General features: G+C 42.3%; 1 protein-coding gene across 2 annotated transcripts in view; it reads left to right on the forward strand.

Moving 5' to 3' along the window:
* NRP2 (neuropilin 2) overlaps positions 1 to 21,050 on the forward strand; it is a 185,771-nt gene that overhangs the window by 44,542 nt on the left and 120,179 nt on the right. For both annotated transcript variants that reach the window (XM_075317693.1, XM_075317694.1), the window contains exon 2: positions 7,957 to 8,134. In XM_075317693.1, coding sequence (XP_075173808.1) covers positions 7,957 to 8,134 — 178 coding nt within the window. The remainder of the gene's footprint in view (positions 1 to 7,956; positions 8,135 to 21,050) is intronic.

A 21,050-nucleotide genomic window follows, 5' to 3' on the forward strand; every position in this document is an offset into this window, starting at 1 on the left:
AGGCATCCTGAATATTTAGAGGATTCAATAAATATTCAGACCTAGATGGAATGTGTAGTGTGAAGTCTATACCTTGGGAACAAACATTTCCTAATCATAATAACGAAAGTACAATCATCTACCAGTTTGAGAATTTATTGTCTTTGTTCTTAGATAAATTCATAAGCCTCCATGAACCTGATGAAGGCCAAGCCCTCAGATCGGTAAAAATCTTTATTATTGCTGTATGGAATAGTAGAGTCTGCTGCACTATGCTCCACAGTGCATTTAGTGAGAAATTAATACTTTTGTTTAACATTACAGCCTATTGATGATGGATGCCTCTGTATATGTATTCGCTGAAGTTAGAAATTGGGAAACTCTCCTCACTCATGCCTCCTACAGATAAGGCAAAAGCCATGTGAAATCAGTCTTAAATGGCATATATAATTCAAAGATAATTGTGAATAAGGGTCTTTAAAAATTCCACTTTCATGATTGTCTTGCCATGAAAACAGGCTTGATCATCCTGTGTAAACAGGACTTCTACTGCCGAGAGTAATGGCAGCAGGGGCATGATGATAATAGTCACAAATTTCGTGACTGGATCCAGGCCCAGGGTTGGAGGAGTTCTGGCGACTCCAGCGCCTACTTCAGCTGTATTTGCGTCCGATGGCGCACATCCAGCTGAAAAGCATTGCTGCACAGAGACCTGTCAGGTCCCAGCACTACAATACATTCCGCTGGTTAAACAGAAGCCGGCAGCTGACGTCAACGTGACTGTGGTCACATGGCAGTTATATCATGTGTCACCATAGCAGGCACACAGATGTCAGCTGCCAGCCAATGCATTGGCTACAGAGGACCATGCCATTGGACATGGGAATCGGGGAAGATGGGTAGAATGTTTTTTTTCTTTTATAAGGCAGAACAAGAGACATGTAAACCAGAAGGGGCTCAGGATAAGGAAATACATAACTGGTTAGGAGGACATATATACCCCAATTGGGGACATATTTACCAGGAAGGGTACCCTGAATAGGGGACATATATACCAGGATGGGGGACATATTTACCAGAAAGTGGCCCTGGATGGGGGACATATATACCAGAATGCTGGACATATATACCAGGATGGGGGACATATTTACCAGGACAGGGCCCAGGATGGTAGACATATATAGCAAGACATTGGACATATTTACCAGGAAAGGGCCCAGGATGGGAACATATTTACCAGGATGGGGATGTAAATACCAGGATGGGGGATATATTTACCAGGATTGGAAACATCCTTACTAGGATGGGGGACATATATACTAGGATGAGGGATATTTATGCCAGGATGGAGGAGATAAATGTCAAGAAGAGGCCCAGGATTGGGGACATTAGTACAGGATAGTAGATATTACTACATAATGAAGGGGATGGGGAGTAACACTTTTGCTTTATAGGATTTAGAACGCTACAAGGGTCAACATGCAGGTAGGGGCTCATGTCCAAATTTTGCATCTCGGCCCATCGGAGTCTAGTTAAGTGACTGAATGGCAGCCTATGAGCACTGAGTAAGCTAGTACAGAACACTATGCACATTGGATTTACTTTAGTCTGTCTGTGTAAACAGCCATTCAAATGACTGCTGATCGGTAAAGGTTTACTGGTTAGTAGTCAAATCATCTCACTTGCTGGCCTATGTAAGCAGATCCTTACTTGGTTAGTGGTAAGTGAAAGAATAACCAAAGTCCCAATTTGGCAAAGAAATTCTGGCATAAATTGCTTTGAAAAGTTGCAAAATTTTTGAACAACTCAAAGTCCCACAAAAATTTTGCACAGTTTGGCTTTTTCATTGCAGGTTATTCCAGAACCGTTAAAATGCTTGTAGTTGAGGCAGGACAGGGTTGGGGACTGGAGTAAGATTTTTGGCATGGCGCGTGCCACTTGTCAGATGCTCTTAATTCATTAAGAGGTGCATCAGACGCCCCTGATTCATTAAGAGGCATGTGCTTCTTAATGAATCAGAAGCGTCTGACTCACACACACCTCCTCATCAAGACTGGTGATAAAAAAATTAATCGGGGTCTAGATGTCCTAATATAAAATAGACAAAAGTCAGCCAAACAGAGCCGGACCTCCTGTGTATGGAGAAGTCAGTAAAGATAACCGTCAACTGTCTGTTCTGTATTATGTGCATTAAGTTCATCAAGTTAAATGTGTGCCATCCCCGTGCCAGCAGCCGGGCTGCTCGGATCTGGATCCGCAATGTGGCTCGAGGGACTCTTGCGGACCCGGGGGTTGCGCGGACACTTCAAATAAAAGAGGACGTATTTGTACGGGACTTGCCGTAAACACTCTGTGACGCCACCCACGGTTTATGGTGAAGTGTGGCACCACTGCTGCTGTTGTGGGGCCCCCGGGGGCGATGGGATGGCAGCTGGATGTTAACCCCTCCGTGGGTAGGGATGGATGCCCCGGGGCCCAGTATCTCTGTGCTAAGGATGGTGATTGCAGGGGCCGGAGTGCCTGGTCAGACCAGGGGATGTTAGTTTACTCACTATTGAATAAATCACACAAGTCCAATAGTAAACCAAGGTGCTGGTGGCCGGCCGCCGCGACTGGGTGTATTCTGGTCCCTCACCTGGGGTGATGGTCTGTGTCACTTTCTTCTGCACTGTGTTTTCAGTCTGGTGGACTTCCCGGTGTGGAACACGGGAGTCAGCTCCCGGTACTTTTGTTGGGAGCCTTGCCCGCTGACGCTGGCCCTTGGTATCTACCGGGCCCTGGCGGATGCCCTATCCTCCGCAGTGAGCTGTTGTCTGCTTTTGGGACTTTGGTTGGTACAGGACCTATAATCCTGCCCTCAATTGGTTAATTAGCTAGGACATTGGTTCCGGTCCTGGCTTCAGGGTCCAGGTACACCCTCCATGCACGGTTTCCGGGCTGTTCTCCGGTGTCAGTACCGGCGGGCTCCTACCCTGTCCCGGTCCACCCCGGATCTCCGGCAACTGTCTTCCCATCTCCTGACAGACACGGACCACCGTCTGCCACCTAGCCAGAACGCCGGGGCTCCAACAGCGACGCCTTTCCTTTCTGTCTTCCACTTCACTTTCTCCTTTCAACTACTCCACTCCACTAGACTGACACCTTTCCACTTGAACTACAAGTTTCAACTACTGCTTTTCCCGCCCCGGGCTCTCCAGACCCCTAGGTGGGCGTTCTCCATACGCCCGGTCCCACCCACTGGTGTGCCTTTTCTTCTCTGGGGGGGTGACTAGGGTTTTTGTTAGCATGATGTAACCTGGTGAGGGATGCTGTTATGCGGGGGCCTATTCTGTGTGACCACCTGGCGGTGCCAGGGCATCACAAATGTCTTTTACAAAGAAATCTCATTTAACAGTTATATTTAGATAGTGAATGGAATAGTGAATGGAATAGTAAAAATTGCTGTTCAAAAATCACAACAGTTAAAGGGAACCAATCACCGGGATTTTTGTATATAAGCTAAAGCCAGTGCTATACTGGCACTATCAGGCTGATTCTATACATGTCTGTATTGGTCAGCTCAGATGTTTAGCTTTAAAATCAAAGAAAGTGAAGTTTATAAAATGAGCAGCTTCTTGAGTGACAGTTGCACTGGAGCAGATCATATATTCATAGTTATCCCCTTCCTCTGTTAGAATTAGCATAAGTATTATACAAATGACTCACTTGGTCTAGCAGGACCTGTGTGAGCTCATACCCATGTGACCTTGTATCCAGCTCTGGTGGCTGAGGCCCCGCCCCTTCTGGTCACATGGGTATGACCTCACCACAGGTCCTGCTAGACAAAGTGAGTCATTTGTATAATACTTATGCTAATTCTAACAGAGGGAGGGGATAACTATGAATATATGATCTGCTCCAGTGCAACTGTCACTCAAGAATATGCTCATTTTATAAACTTCACTTTTTTGGATTTCAAAACCTAAACATCTGAGCTGACCACTACAGATATGTATAGACTCAGCCTGATAGTGCCACTATAGCACTGGCTTTAGCTTATATACGGAAATCCTGGTGACTGGTTCCCTTTAATTCACATTCATCATGATATCCTTTGCTAACTTGCACTTTTACATCCTGTGAACTCTGTATTGCTACACTTGTGATATTGGTTAACCAATTAGGCCTACAAAAAGTAACAATCTCTGTATTACTGTGCACATTTATGGGAACTGAAAATAAAAATGTTTAAAATGCTAAATAAACCCTACTACATAAAGACACAGATCCAGGGTGGAGTGTTTTCACAGAGTATCTTCTCTGTCAACATCTTTTTTCTGGAATCTTGGCATTGTTGCTGTGACAAGCTGCTCTTCTTGCCTGTTTGGCATTGAACTTCAGCTCTATGATATGTACGTGCGGAATCCAACAGGAAATGAGTGTGCGGCCCAGTGAGATCTCACTCTCTATGTTCTCTGGTAAACACTAGAAAGGAAGTGTCTTTTATCACAACCAAACAATACAACCTGCAATTTATGCTCCATCTGGAATCTCAGGGGATTTATGTCCTATCCAGTTGTAAAACTATTTACTGGAGAGAGCTTGGTTTTATGGACCCCATGTCTAAAATATTTTGAATAGTGTAACAGTAAAACGTTGTAAGGGACTGGAGTAATGTAATTGCCTTACTCTTAGTAGCTATTTTTTTTAATTCAGTATCAGCGTATAAAATGCCTACCATATAAGTTTTCATACTCCAACTTGACGCTGTCCAGAAGGAGAAATTCTTCCTCTTAGATTCCCTATTTGAACCTTCTCATCCTACTGTCACGGGTGTGTCACGGGTGACAGACAGTCATGTGGTTTCTGGTAGTAGAAGGTCACAGTGTTTGGCTGCACAAAATACTCCCTGACATTCTGTTGTTCTTTTTGTTAGTATTCATTGTACTAGGCAGCTTTCCTGCTGGATTTTCATCAATTCCCCTTCTTTTTGTGTTTAGTAGGGTTGACAAAGAGCTCATCCTACCCATTACCTATTTAGGGCCCAGCACTAGGGATACCTAGGGTCAGAGGTATCCGTCTCGGCACATATGTGTGGAACCTATCTAGTGTGGTGAGGAACCCCAGGGAGCAACAATAGGTTTGGTCAGGGGTTACCATCTCCCCCTTCCCTAGATGCAAGGATCCCCTTCCTTTACCTTTCACTGCTCATTTAGTACTTCCCCGTAACTAGCGTGACATTACTGTCACAGGGGACAGTCATGTGGTTTCTTGCAGTAGAAAGTCAAAGAGAATTTTGCACAGCTAAATGCTGTGACCTTCTACTGCCAGAAACCACATGACTGTCTGTCACCCGTGACATACCCATGACACCAGCTAAACCAATTCTCCTCCTTTGCACTAATGGGAAGAAAACACCCCAAAACATGTCTAAAAGTTGAGTTTCTGGTTTGGCTTCTTATAATAAGCCATGTGGCAAGGTCCTTTAAAGGGTAAATATTGAGTTTTAGGGGTACTTCACACACAGCGAGATCGCTACTGAGATCGCTGCTGAGTCACGTTTTTTGTGACGCAGCAGTGACCTCATTAGCGATCTCGCTGTGTGTGACACTGAGCAGCGATCTGGCCCCTGCTGTGAAATCGCTGCTCGTTACACACAGCCCTGGTTCGTTTTTTTATTGTTGCTCTCCCGCTGATAAGCACACATCGCTGTGTGTGACAGCGAGAGAGCAACAATCCTGAATATGCAGGGAGCAGGAGCCGGCGTCTGACAGCCTGCGGTAAGCTGTAACCAAGGTAAACATCGGGTAACCAAGGTGGTTACCAGATATTTACCTTCGTTACCAGCCTCCGCAGATCTCACGCTGCCAGTGCTGGCTCCTGCTCCCTGCACACGCTAAGCTAAGCGGTGTGCACTGGTAACTAAGGTAAACATCGGGTAACCATACCCGATGTTTACCTTAGTTACCAGTGTCCGCAGCTTCCAGACGCCGGCTCCGTGCAAGTGCAGCGTCGCTTGCACGTCGCTGGGGGCTGGTCACTGGTCGCTGGTGAGATCTGCCTGTTTGACAGCTCACCAGCGACCATGTAGCGACGCAGCAGCGATCCTGACCAGGTCAGATCGCTGGTGGGATCGCTGCTGCGTCACTAAAGTGTGACAGTACCCTTAGGATTGTTACTTCCAATAGATAGTGCTAGGACTCTTGTTTCTCTTTTCTTTAAAGAGGCTATTTGCATTTTCTTAAAACTAAATACCACTCCTTGGAGTTGGTAACTTGCTACTTTGCAGCATTGGAAAGGTGCACACCATGTAGCTTCATACCACAATCTATACCTAAGATACAGATTAATTGATTAAATATAGGGGGCATGTGCAATGTCTGTGAAAGCTAATCGATTAGCTAGTGGCACAATTTATACACTAAATACCCCTTAAAGTCAGCAACTAGAGAAAAGTGACTGCTTACCCAGAACTTGGGAAAAAGGATGAAAATTAACTCTAAGGGGTACTTTACACGCTGCGATATCGTTACCGATATCGCTAGCGTGCATACCCGCCCCCATCGTTTGTGCGTCACGGGCATATCGCTGCCCGTGGCGCACAACATCGCGCGGACCCGTCACACCTACTTACTTGCATTGCGACGTCGCTGTGACCGCCGAACCGCCTCCTTTTTAAGGGGGCGGTTCGTTCGGCGTCACAGCGATGTCACTAAGCAGCCTCCCAATCAAAACGGAGGGGCAGAGATGAGTGGGACGAACATCCCGCCCACCTCCTTCCTTCCTCATTGCTGGCGGGACGCAGGTAAGGAGAGGTTCCTCGTTCCTGCGGTGTCACACATAGCGATATGTGCTGCCGCTTGAACAACAAACAACATCGTACCTGCAGCAGCAACGATAATTGAGATTAGGGGGGATATCACCGATTAGCGATTTTGAATGTTTTTGCAACGATTCAAAATGGCTAATAGGTGTCACACGCAACGACATCGCTAATGCGGCCGGATGTGCGTCACAGAATCCATGACCCCAACGTGTAAAGCCACCTGAACTCTAAATACACATTAGATTAGTGTCGACCGGCAATATTGATGGGTTCTGCCAACACTGTAATGGGCCTGGGGTTGCTGGGCATCTGATTGTTAGTGGAGATTTCAATCGGGCATGTCTGATTTTGGATTGCTGATCACATTGTTCTCTTGAAGATAAGCCGAGGATATAGATGTCTGTTGACAGCTTTCTCATAGAGAGCACAGGAGCAAGTGCTCCTGTGTATGGAAGAGCAGACTGAGATGGCTGTTGGCCAAACGATCGGCTGATATGGCAATCCCAAGTTATTCAAGAATGTATATCATGATTTAGAAAATTATTTCAGATGGAAAAGAAGGGAAAAAAACCCAGAAAATAAGAGCTTGGAAAAAAGAAGTGTATGTATTTTAGGGAATATTCGGCAGACTGTGAATGTCTTTGTTCACCATATAGTAGAAAGCCGTCGCTGTACATGCAATTACGAATTGGTGTGTTTCAATCTGAAAGTCCCTGGTGGTTTAAATGGAAAAGTGTTTTTTAATTTCATGTTCCCTGGGGTTTTCAATTGTCACTGTACTGTTTTTAGTTTGTTAATAATGCCACAGTGGGATATTATAGAATAGGATTTTTCTACAGTAGTTGTTGTGCACACTTCTACACAGCCAATGTGTTTATTCAGGTCATAGCTACTATACTTGGTATAGATCGAGGAGAAAACTCAAGAAAATGGGAGCTAAGGTATTATTAAAATGTAATAATTCTGTCCAAAACTTGCTTGTCTGTGTCTGTAAGAATGACTTTCTTTCAATTACAGTAGAGTAGACAATGGGATCGTATAATCTGTCTGGTATATAATAGCAGGCTGAGCTGAAAACATAACCTGCGCTTCCTAATTCTTTGTGTGATAACATTGGTTATATAAGGATGTCTATTGATGTCTATTGAATTTCTCTTTTCTGTCTCTTCCAGTGAACACATGTGGAGGACGTTTAAATGCCAAAGTTGCTGGTTACATCACCTCACCGGGCTATCCGAATGACTATCCTTCTCATCAGAACTGCGTGTGGGTGGTCAGCGCACCGGAGCCTAACCAGAAAATAGTGCTCAACTTCAATCCTCATTTTGAAATAGAAAAACATGATTGCAAGTAAGACTTCGTTTTGGTCCCGTATTATAAGCATGCGTGGAATACACTCACATGTATATTTACATACAGGGTAGTCTGCCAGGATGTTTCTAATATTTGGCATAGGCACCATGATGTCATTACTGTATAGATTAGACAAAAGCCTTGTATGACCCCCCGGGCTGCGGATTGTCAGGTCCCTGCACTAAGCTATTGATTAGTATTGATCCCTCCTGCACACTGGAGATTTTCAGGCCCAGCATGAGAATGTTTCGATCCCACTACTCACAATACACTATTTAAAGCATGTGCATTTTTGCAATCCCCAATACACAGATGAAGTCATCACACAAGTCCGCGGCTTAAATGCCCTGGAAGGGTAGGAAACCTGCAGATATACATTGTTTAACCCTTTCCATGCCCTTAAAACTATGGTTTTACTATACACGTTCTGCTGCTTACAATATAGCGTCTCTTTCTATGTACTCACTAGGAACAAAGGACACAGCAGCACGGTGAGAATGAGCATTGTGGCATTGCTAAACGTCATTTTTGGCAGGGAACGGGTAAACTTCACTATCGTCTGAAAACGAGTTCTCATGTTAGAATACCGTAAGACTTAAATAATTGATGCCCTGACCCATATATGCCAGTTTGCATCTGCATGCTGAAATGCCAAGGCCCATGGTTAGTGAGTAGAAGATTTATTCAGAAGTAGTGTGCAATACAGTCAAAAACATGACATTGTGAAAGCATATATATATTTTACGCTGGCATACTGTATAATGACAGCATTACATGCACTATATTCTTCAGTTATGTAATATGCTTCTTTAAAAGGAATTAAAAAACTAGGAATATGAAGTTAGTAAAACCCAATATATATATTTTACTGCTTAACTGGTTAAAGCCCTCAGAGTATTATTTGCATCTGTAAAACATTGATTTAAAGGGGTTTTTCAGTCTTAAGAAAATAAGTCTACAGTCAGTCAATATGAGTGCGGACTGTCAAATCAAGATTCCCCTGTATTGCCAGTGCGAGTTGTTGGTCATGTGACCTGATATGCAATTTGCTTGCTGGCAATCCCATGCTGACTAGCTTCTTGGACTCTCTCAATGGAAGAGAATTGGGAGAAGCCAAATAAGGCAAGTCGGCAGGTGACTTCAAATATTCCATTTGCATATATGAGGTCATGTGGACTTGATCGGGGAATATAAGGGAATTGTGACATTGTGAAATGTGCAGATAGATTGATTACTGACTACTTTTTTAAGGCTATGTGCACACGTTGAGTATTTGGTGAGTTTTTAGCTCAGTATTTGTAAGCCATAATCAAAAGTGGAACAAATAGAGGAAAAGTATAATGGAAACACAGGCACCACTTCTATATTTTTTACCCACTTCTGGTTTTGGCTTACAAATACTGATGTAAAAAACTCACCAAATACTGAACATGTGCACGTGGCCTTAGGGGCACTTTGCACACTACGACATCGCAGGTGCGATGTCGGTGGGGTCAAATTGAAAGTGATGCCCTTCCAGCGTCGCTCTCGACATCGTAGTGTGTAAAGCCTAGATGATACGATTAACGAGCGCAAAAGCGTCGTAATCGTATCATCGGAGTAGCATCATCGAAAACCATAATTACCTTGCTGCGACGGTCCGATGTTGTTCCTCGCTCCAGCAGCAGCACACATCGCTGTGTGTGAAGTCGCAGGAGCGAGGAACATCTCCTACCTGCGTCCCGGCCGGCAATACGGAAGGAAGAAGGTGGGCGGGATGTTTACATCCTGCTCATCTCCGCCCCTCCGCTGTTATTGGCCGCCTGTCGTGTAACTTCGCTATGACGCCGCACGACCCGCCCCCTTAATAAGGAGGGGGGTCGCCGGCCCGACCGACGTCGCAGGACAGGTGAGTGCATGTGAAGCCGGCGTAGCGATAATGTTCGCTACGCCAGCTATCACCATGATATCGCATCTGCGACGGGAGCGGAGACTATCGCAATGCCGGGGCGGGGACTATAGCGCTTGGCATCGCAGCATCGGCTTGCAATGTCGCAGCGTGCAAAGTACCCCTAAAATTGAAAAACCCCTTTAATAATTAGTAGTTTTTAAAAAACATTGAAAATTTAGAGCACGTTAAGAGAAGAGCTACCAAGATGGTGAGCAGACTGCAAACTATGTCCTAAAAGGAATGGTCAAAGGATCTGGGAATGTTTACTTTGCAAAAAGAAGACTAAGAGGAGCCTTTATAGCTATCTACAAATATCTGAAGGGATGTCACAGTGTAGAGGGATCATCCTTATTCTCATTTGCATGGAAAGACGAGAAGCAATGGAATGAAATTGAAAGGGAGATGATACAGATTGAATATTAGAAATAAGATTGACAGTGAGGGTGATCAATGAGTGGAACAGGCTGCCACAAAAGGTGGGGATATCTCCTTCAATGGAAGTCTTCAAGCAGAGGCTGGTCAGGCATCTGTCTGAGATGGTTTAGTGAATCGTGCATTGAGCAGGGAGCTGGACACGATGAATCTGGAGGTCCCTTCCAACTCTAACATTCTACGACTCTAGATACAAAAAAAACTGTGGAAAGGAATTGCAAATAGAGTCTTACCTGGGTATACATCAGGTTATTAAAAGGTAACAAACTCACCTAATAGGGTTGTGGTAGTCACAACACCTATAATCGCGTAGCAAATATGGTGAACAGCTGAACCCCCGAAAGAGACAATGCGTGGCATATGGAGATGAGTCGGGTTTATACCATGCTATCACCAAAATCAAAGTTGATTAATTCATCTTTTTTATTCTTGTTACAGGTCTACGCGTTTCAGAGATCGCAGTCTCCTTCATCAGGACATTCAAGAGAAAATGAAGAATCCGGACATTTTCTCTTGATAGTCCTGATGAAGGAGACTGCGATCTCTGAAATGCGTAGGCCTGTAACAAGAATAAAAGAGATTAATCAACTTTGAGTCCTTGGTGATAGTGCAGCATAAACCCGTCTCCTCTCCATATTCGACACATTCTACGACTATGTATATTTCTCAACTTGTTAGGCCACAATTTGAGTATTTGGTCAGTATTTTACCTCAGTATTTGTAAACCAAAACCAGGAGTGGGTAATAAATGCAGAAGTGGTGATGTGTTGCTACCACACTTCTTCTCCGATTGTTCTTCTTCTGGTTTTGGTTTACAAATACTCAGAAAAACCTCACGAAATACTCAGCATGTGCTTGTGGCCTTAGAGTTAGGGTGTAGTGAAAACATGCAGCAGCTGTCAGTTGTCCAAAAACCGTGCTAGCGTCTCATCTTTATGCAATGGGCACTGTTTCTAAATTGATGGTAAATAGCAATTCAGAGTTTTGGGTAAAACTACTCTTCACCTACAAAATTGTGCAGCCACTAACTATTAATTTGAAAATTGCACCAATTTGCAGAAAACCCAGATGAGATATTTGCAGTCATTGGCGCCCTTTATGTGTGACGGTAACCTTTTGGCTGCCATATTATCCCCAAATGGCCTTATTAACTTTTACTTGCCCTAAATACATATAATTTAAAAACAGTGTAAAATACATCTAATGTGTACAGTAGATGTAGGATCCATATCATTTTTAAATGTGAGGTGCTAAAACAACTAAAATCTAGGTGCAAATTGTTATTTTACGCAACACTGAAGAAAGGGTGTTAATCCAGTCCCAGAATTAATTAGTGAGAATTGCAGCAGTGAAAGGTGCTAAGAACAGAAATCCATATTGTTAATATATTACACTAGACACATGAACTTATATGGTTAACCCAAGAAATGTTTCATAGCTGCGTTTAGCTAGGCTGCTCATAAATAAAACAAATACACAAATGCAGAGCAGAAGTATATAAAAGTATCACCTAGAAATCGTATGTATTTTATTCATTGTATTACAGGACCACAAAACTTCCTTTAATGGAGCACTCCTGGTGTTTTGCCTAGTGTACGGCTTAAAGGAGCGGTGTATGACGTTGGGATCCTGTCTTTGATCTTCATCTTTTTCTATTCCTTGTGCTATATACTGCTTTCTCAGGCCCTGCCGTGGGCATTCACAGCTAATCAGTTCTGCCTAAAATATTCCTTAAAAAGCTAAAGTTATATATCTATATATTCAGAGTAATTAGAAAAGATTTATCGAGTTTTAAAGAGGTATATTTCAGAATGTATTACATGCACGATAGTGAATGGCACATGATAATGAACATAAACTCTCCGAATTTAGCACATAATGTTTACAAATGTTCTATGTGTCCTCAAGTGGTGGGCAGTCAGGCTCTTTTTGGAGGTCCGACTCACAAGGCTCCGTTCACGAAAAAGAGCCGGTTGTTTTGGCTCCTAAATAGATCCCTATTAAATATGTGAACACATATTTAACATTATGTTAACACCGCCAAAAGCCCGCCCACCTGCTGCTAAAGCCACACCCTCTTGCAGTGAGCCAATTAAATTATTGTGTGGGCGGAGTTTAGTTCATTTGGGCGTTGTTTCATCTGCCAAACACTGGACTTTTACACCCAGTGAGAGCCATTAAGAGAATTTAGTGGCTCTCACTGGTGTGCCAACTTTAGCTCCCGTCACTCCCAGCAGGAAGCCGGCTCTTTGTGTCAGCTTGGTAGTGACCGACACATCAATAGTGTCCTCCTTTTGTCACACGACACACATCTATGCAGTAATCCAAATCGACCCAAACATGCTGCAACATGTCCACATCGATGGTCATTAGAGCGGAGTCTACTTTGTATTGGATGCCATGCAATAGCTGTATGCGATATGGATTCTGGTTCAATAACTGTTGCAAAATCTTCCAAACAGACGGCTGAGGAATGCCAAGCTCACAAATTACACAACGTGTTGATTTCTGTGGGCTACGTGGAAAAGTCTTTTGAACCCTTTCCACTGTTTCGTCTGTAACTCTCAGACGTCCTTGGCTTTTCCATTTACACATGCATCCTGTGTCCTTAAAATTTCGATACCACCTCAGTATGGTCTGGTGACCAAGTGTGTCGCTTTCATATTGTCTTCAGAATGCTCACTACATGGTAACAATTGATTTATATTTCTCATAGTTTAAAACACAAAACGCCTTCTCTTGCATTGTCGCCATTTTAGGATTTAATGCTTCCCTGCCACCTGGTAATTCATAAGCGAGTCTGCACACGCGAGATAAAAACTCTGAGATATGACCTTTTGATATGTTATTAGTACAAATGAGTAAAACCCGACTGAATCTTTTATAATCACCCTGTATATATATATAAATATATATAAATTAATAAATGAGTGCTGGAGTAGGATGTGAGCGCCTCTTAATGAATTTGGCGCAGCATGCAGCTGCCATGCTCCAGGGGCTGGTGTATCTTTCTGGTGTAATGTATGCCACTTCGGCTCAGCTGGCAGGGACTGGCATATAAATTCTGTCAAAATCTTTTTGTTGAATAGGGGCTTAATATTCATGGTTTTGTTGAAGTGCCCGAATGATATGTCATCTTATGTTTTAGAAAAACTCTACTCTCACTGCTCTTATGTTATTGGTGTGTCACAGCCTACACCAGCTTCATGGGATGTCATCCACAAGATTATAAATTACTTTGGCAACACAGAGAAGTTTCTTCCGTATATGAGAGCATTACACTTGTTGAAAGCCAGGACATTGTTGGGGTCCGACTCTGGGACTCCAGTGATCCAGGGAAACTGGAGCCATAGGACCCGGGCTTTGTACTGCCCTGTCTTGAAAAGAGCATAGATATGATGCTCAACCTGCACTGACAAAGCCAAGTCCATTTTTTCCCTTTTTCAATGGGTCTCATATTGACAATAATTGGAGCACAGGCCTAGCATGCGCATCTTTGTTCCATTCACGACCGGATCTCATTCTCATGATGGTTGTAGGTCCCAGCAGTGAGACTCCCAGTGATCAGCTAGGTATTCCCTTGCCTATAAATAGAAGAAAATTGCAATATTGGAAAAAAACCTTTAATACTTCATTAGGGATCATGGTTTTCATTGTCTGCATTGGGATAATATCTGAAATTGGCTGTAGCTAGTGTGTGTGAATGATGGCAGCATCTTCAAATACGATTTACATAATACTTCAAACTGAGAAGAGAAGTTTCATTAAAGTTACTTCCCCCTGACTATAACTATAAAGTCAATAACAAATATGACGAGAATGCAAACCCCTACCCACACAAAAAATTGTGGATGATGCACGAAGAGAAGTGGGCAAAAAGAGGCCTTATGTTCTTCTCAAAGCCAACTGTGAACATTTTGTCACTCAACTAAGATATGGTCGCTCCTTCAATGACCAGGTAAAGCATGCGAAAATTGGATCATCTGTTGCAAGAGTAAAAGTATTTGCATGCATATTACTGGGGGTAAAACATGCGAAAATTGGATCATCAGTTGCAGGAGCAGAAGTATTTGCATGCATATTACTGGGGGTAAAACATGCGACAATTGGATCATCAGTTGCAGGAGCAGAAGTATTTGTAGGCATATTACTGGGGGTAAAACATGCGACAATTGGATCATCAGTTACAGGAGCAGAAGTATTTGCATGCATATTACTGGGGGTAAAACATGCGAAAATTGGATCATCAGTTACAGGAGCAGAAGTATTTGCATGCATATTACTGGGGGTAAAACATGCGAAAATTGGATTATCAGTTGCAGGAGCAGAAGTATTTGTAGGCATATTACTGGGGGTAAAACATGCGAATATTGGATCATTATTTGCAGGAGCAGGAGTATTTGCACACATATGGGGGGTAAAAAATGTGAATATTGGCTCATCAGTTGCAGTAGCAGGAGTATTCGCAGGCATTTTACTGGGGGTAAAACATGCGAATATTGGATTATCAATTGCAGGAGCAGGAGTATTTGTAGGCATTTTACTGGGGGTAAAAGATGCGAATATTGGATTATCAATTGCAGGAGCAGGAGTATTTGTAGGCATATTACTGGGGGTAAAACATGCGAATATTGGATTATCAATTGCAGGAGCAGGAGTATTTGTAGGCATTTTACTGGGGGTAAAACATGCGAATATTGGATCATTATTTGCAGGAGCAGGAGTATTCGCAGGCATTTTACTGGGGGTAAAACATGTGAATATTGGATTATCAGTTGCAGGAGCAGGAGTATTTGTAGGCATATTACTGGGGGTAATTATCTTCATTGGAAAACTAATTGTAAGATGGAGAAATGCATGGACGTGTGAAAGACTTAATTTCAGAATATTACAAACCACTTAGTACAAAGCAAAATAAAAAATAATTGAACTCAAAAAAAGAAATATTTCAAACTGGTCACAGTTATAAAAATCTTAAGAGATTGAGAACATATTTCTCAGGAAGTCAATACTGAGAAACCCAAAGTGCAATATTTTACATAGATAGGTATGATGGTGGGCACTTTATCAAGTGTGGAACATGCTTATCTACAAAGGCATGTATACAAACCTGTGCAGACCTACAAACCCCTATCACACCACAAGCTGTTTGTTCCTACATGTCTGTCATATCGAGTGAAAGTCAAAAATACATTTAAGCAAAATCCACTGGGCTTTGAGCTTGATGGCTGGCTGCCAGGTTGGCGGCACACTGTACGTACAGCATTTAGGATTGTATTGACCCTTCCTGTATATTTATGGAATGTCAGCACAAGTCTCTAGGGTTTGGGTAGCTCACATTCTCTAAATTACACTTAGCTTTTAGGGAAATCTGTAGAGATGTGTGTTATCTAAACATCCCTAGCTGATCATCCTCATGGCAGAGACTCCATAAACTGCATTATCAGAAGTCCCATTAATTCTTTATTATAAATGTAGTTAACCCTTCCTCTACTGGGAGCTGTCACTGCGTCACTTGCACTTTAAGATCTATTGTTTTCATGGCAGTTGAAATCCAGACAAGGCAGATAAAGCCACTCGGTGGAAATTAAGAGAAAAAAAAGAAAAAGCCTTCTTTCCATTGGAAATGTTATTGGTCTGTGATTGAATGTCATCATGTCTGTCATGTTACCTCTGATATTTGATCTCAACGGAGGCTGCTGGATGAGTGAGTTAATGGCCACTGTTTGTCTGGGAGTAGGCATGGACGCTGACATTTATGCCATTGTCCAGGAAGAACTTATATCAAAAGCTCAAAACCCTGGAGCTTCCCCCCTCCCTATCTGTTCACCCTCACTCTTTCACAGAATGCTAGAAGTGTGGACTTCTAATAAAGTATCTCAGGAAGTAATTGATTCCTTTCACTCCGAGAATTCTTCTGCCTTGAGGGTCATTGAGGCTGAACAGAAAGCAATGGAAGGTGAGAATTGCCTCTAAATACACCTGGATTGGATGACAGGCTAAGCAACCAAAGTCAGAGTGGCATTAACTTCAAACTGGAGTGATACCGGTGGACAAATGAAAACCACATTTCATTATCACTCTCTTCCTAGACACTATTATTGAAGAGTGGGATTACTAGAAACCTATAGTTCATCATATAGTTTTGGGTTGGGATTGGCAATCCTTTTAATTACTTATACATTAACACAAAAAAGTCTGCCCTATTTGTCAAAGCGGGAAAAATGCTGTTCAACCAACCTTATCATAGTTTCATGGAAAAGTAGGTAAAACCACTACGGCCACCATTACAGCTCTTCCACATTTGGTATCCATTGAGCCTTTAATATTCTTAAATGAGAACCAGTATAGTTATGTTATGGTACATCTGGCTTTTTTTATCATTGCTAGTCAGATTTGCCATTCAAAGGTTTGGAAAAATTCATTATTGACCACTGGATAATCTGTGACGCCACCTTGCTGAATGCCACCCAGCATGTATTGACCTAAGGCAACCAGCTAAGATTGTTTAACGTCTTAACAGAATTCAAGGACTAAAAGGACAAAAGTTGAATGTATGAGAAATCGCCAACATGTTCCTTGGGTTTTCTAAAAGCACTAAAGAAAGTGCCACTACTTCTACTAATCATCTTTTCGTTGATTTAACGTCCTCTCCTTTGATGCAGAGGGATTTTCTAAAACTGGTGCTCTGGATTAAAAACTGTAATTAAACTCCAAGTCTAAGCATATTTATAGAAATGATTTTAGGGACAGAAATAAGCTTTAATTAAAGTGTATAATGTCTGAATGACAGTTTGCAGAAAACCCAAAATTAAACACAGGCTTCATTCTCTTAGCAGCTGACAGCATTTAAGAAGTCTTCCTTTTGTTGGCCCATACATTGCAATCATCTCAAACAGTCAGCATGACATAGATATGGAATGTCTTGATTGCACAAATATACCCTTGGCGCATACAATGTGCAGATCCGGCTCACAACGGTCACAGTGTAATAGCTTGCAATGATGCTCGCCACATAACAGTTAAAAACCGCGCTCACATGATAGCTGATTATGCGCTGATATCATCATTCCTACATCCCGGCTTGTCATGTGCAATGTGTTTCAGTGAGGAGTTTTCCTCTCTTTATCTCTCTTCCTCCCTGTCTCTGGCACTGGCTGATAAGAAATAATATCAGAGGCCTGTTTTTAACAGCTGAAACAGGAAAAATTCAGCCTGTCTCTACGTGTCCCACTTTCATTTAACTGATATGTATAGAATCAATATGTCTATAGGTTAAATATAGCTATAACTATTACATCTGCTTGGTTGTGATTGGAATGGGGATTTTATCAGCTCTTTGTATGTCGCTTAAAAGAGAACTCACACTTAAGATTATAAAAGAGCATTTAACATGCTGATATGCCGGCTCAATATCTCTCATTTGTTCCCCTGCCTTGGTGTAATGTCAGCTATCAGTTGTAGAAAGCCTCTAAATAACTATCAGGACTTCTGGTCTTGGTAACAATGCCTCCACCTTCCTTACTAGTGCTGGCAACCGTAAACCCACAATATTTGTAACCGCTCTCAATTTCCCTTTGCTATTCAGGGTAATGTGGATGGACAGTGATATGTGATTCATTAGTTTGCTATTTCATAATAATCAAGTTTCAGCTGGATTGACTGGTAGTAGTCAGGTTTCAAGGCTAATTGAAGATAGAAGACATACATTGGGAAGAACAGACTCATGGCAGTTCGGGTTCACCGGGTTCAGCAGGACTTAGGTTAAAAGTTTGCTTCATTACCCATACTAGACCCAAACTTGCCTCCAGACACCAAACCCCATAAAATTCCATTGGGACCTGAACCTGCGTGTTATAAAATGGTGGTAAGTAAGGGCTAGGGGTCTTGCAAAAGGTAGCAAAATAGAGACAATTGATCTGCAAACAAAATGTGAATAGGGGATAAATGAAAAAAAAAATAACATGGGGTCCCCCTATTTTAATTAACCAGTGCAAGTAAAGCAGACAGTTGTGGGCTGCAACCCTCAGCTGTCTGCTTTACTTTGGCTGGTTTTCAAAAATAGAGGGGATCCCACTCTGTTTTTTTAAATTATTTATTTAAATAATTAAAAATTGTGTGGAATCCCCTTCTATTTTTGATAACCTGCCAAGATAAAGCAGACAGCTGGGGGCTTGTATTATAAGGCTGGGAAGGCCCATGTTTATTTGGACCTTGCCAGCCTACAAATAGCAGACCGCAGCCTTCTTAGAAGTGGTGCAACTATTAGATGCTTTGCCTGGCTCTATCTGATTGCCCTGGTGTGTGACAATTGGGGTAATACTTTTGGGGTTGATGTCAGCTGTGAATTGACAGCTGGCATGAAACCCAGGGCTTAGTAATGGAAAGGGGTCTATCAATCACCCCCATTACTAACCTGGCAAGTATAGAGTTAAAATAGACAAAGACACAGGAAAAATAGTTTATCTGAATAAAGACTACCCCACACTCCCTTGTTCACCAAGTTATTAATTTGAAAAAATCCTCGAAGTGTTGACATAATCCAATTAGGAAATATAGACTGCCTTCATACTTCCTCGCACACCAATTTATTAAATAAAAAAAAATCCTCTACGTTCTGACTTAATAAAAGGAGAAATACATGAGAAATTCCATACCTACCGCTGACCTGTAGTGACCTATAAAGCCTTGTTCTGAGAATGTTCTCAGAACAAAGTTCCATAGGATTTGATGAACGTTGTGGGACATTGCACCTTTGGATTATGTCGGAATTTTGAGGATTTCTTTTGAATTAATAAATTGGTGAATGAGGGTGTGAGGAGGAAGCTTTCTTCAAATAAACTTTGTTTTCCCTATGTGTGTGTTTTTTAACTGTACACTTACCGAGTTAGCAATGGGTGTGACTGATAGATGTCTCTCCATTACTAACCCCTGGGCTTGATGCCAGCTGTCAATTCACACCTAATATCAACCCCAAAAGTATTACCCCTATCACCATCACACCATGGCACCCAGGAAGAGCCTGGTAAATTGCTAAAGTGGTGCATCTAATGGATGCGTCACTTCTTTGGCAGTTGCGAGCTGCTATTTGTAGGCTTGGAAATACCAAATTACCATTGGCCTTCCCACACTGATAATAACAGGCCCAGGTTTTATCTTGGCTAGTTATCAAACATAGGGGGGGACATCACACTGTGGTTTAAATTGATTTAAATAGATCATTTAAAAACACAGCGTGTGGTCCTCTTTATTTTTGATACCCAACTAAGGTAAAGCAGACAGCTGAGGGCTGCAGCCCGCAGCTGTCTGCTTTACCTGCACTGGTTATCATAGGGAGACAACACGTCTTTTTTTATTATTATTTATTGTTCACAGCAGCGTGCAGGCATCTTCCTCTTGATTGGCTGCGCAGGAGCATCTCAACAGACTTCCTTAGCATATGAACAGCACCCAAACTCGAACAAAGACTTTTTTCAAAAGTTTGAGTTTGAGCCCCGGACACCAGGTGTCTGGTACAAGCCCTAAACTTTACAGTTCGGGTTCTCTCATCACTAGTCAAGTCGATAGAGCATTAATGCTCTTTTCAATAATAATGCTCATAGAGGCATAACTTGAAATGGTGGCCCCCAGTATTCATGTGTCATTTATATTACTGCTGTCTTCTTATTTGATAGAGGGACCTTTAGACTTTTGGAAACTGCTACATATTTATTACTTATCACCATACTTGAAAAATCCCCTGGAAATAGAGAAGACCACTCGGATTTCGGAAACAGTTCTGAAACCTCCTAGGTGCTGCAGAAAACTTCCCAAAATATTTTGGAGGGCGCAGGAATGGGATCTGGATGAAGAGTGGCCAATAAGATAGAGATACAATGTGTCACGCATCTGAATTCCCCATCTTTTAAAAGGTTGTCAAGTATACCGATAGCACGGTCTCAGTTATAACGACTGTAGCCGCTTCTTACTTCGTAGGGTAGCAGGTGATTACAAAGTATCATCGGGTGGGCCACCATGTACTAATGTACTGTTGGGGGGAAAAAAAAGCTGATCCCTGTTCCTTCAGTATGAGTTTCAGATGACTCAGCTTCTGCTTTTAGGACCTTAACCACAATGTTACCATTACACATCAGTGTGTTTATTATTCATCAGTGTTGTTATTTATAGGACGTTCTGCAAATGTAGATGGTTCTTTATATTAATAACACACAATGCTTATTTATTAAAGGTGGTTTATGTTTGCGGTGTAGCTGGGATGAAGAGCTTGCAGTCATTATTAATGTCCAATCTCTGCAGCACTGTGAGATGACTCCCTATAGAGGAAGGCGCTCGGCGTTCTGCACTCTACTCTATATTTGGCATCCATATTTACAGGGTCAAATTCTACAGGCGCATTTCAAGTTCAAGTGCTCGCATGCAGTAAAGTCATGCGGGGAGACACTGAGTGTCAGCATAGTGGGTAATAACCGGGACATATTTCTTATACATTTATGCGCATGTTCACTTGCAGACTGTAAAATAACATTTAAAAGTGCCATGGATGGATACACT

Source organism: Anomaloglossus baeobatrachus, chromosome 7, assembly GCF_048569485.1.
Source record: "Anomaloglossus baeobatrachus isolate aAnoBae1 chromosome 7, aAnoBae1.hap1, whole genome shotgun sequence".
Taxonomy (NCBI): domain Eukaryota; kingdom Metazoa; phylum Chordata; class Amphibia; order Anura; family Aromobatidae; genus Anomaloglossus; species Anomaloglossus baeobatrachus.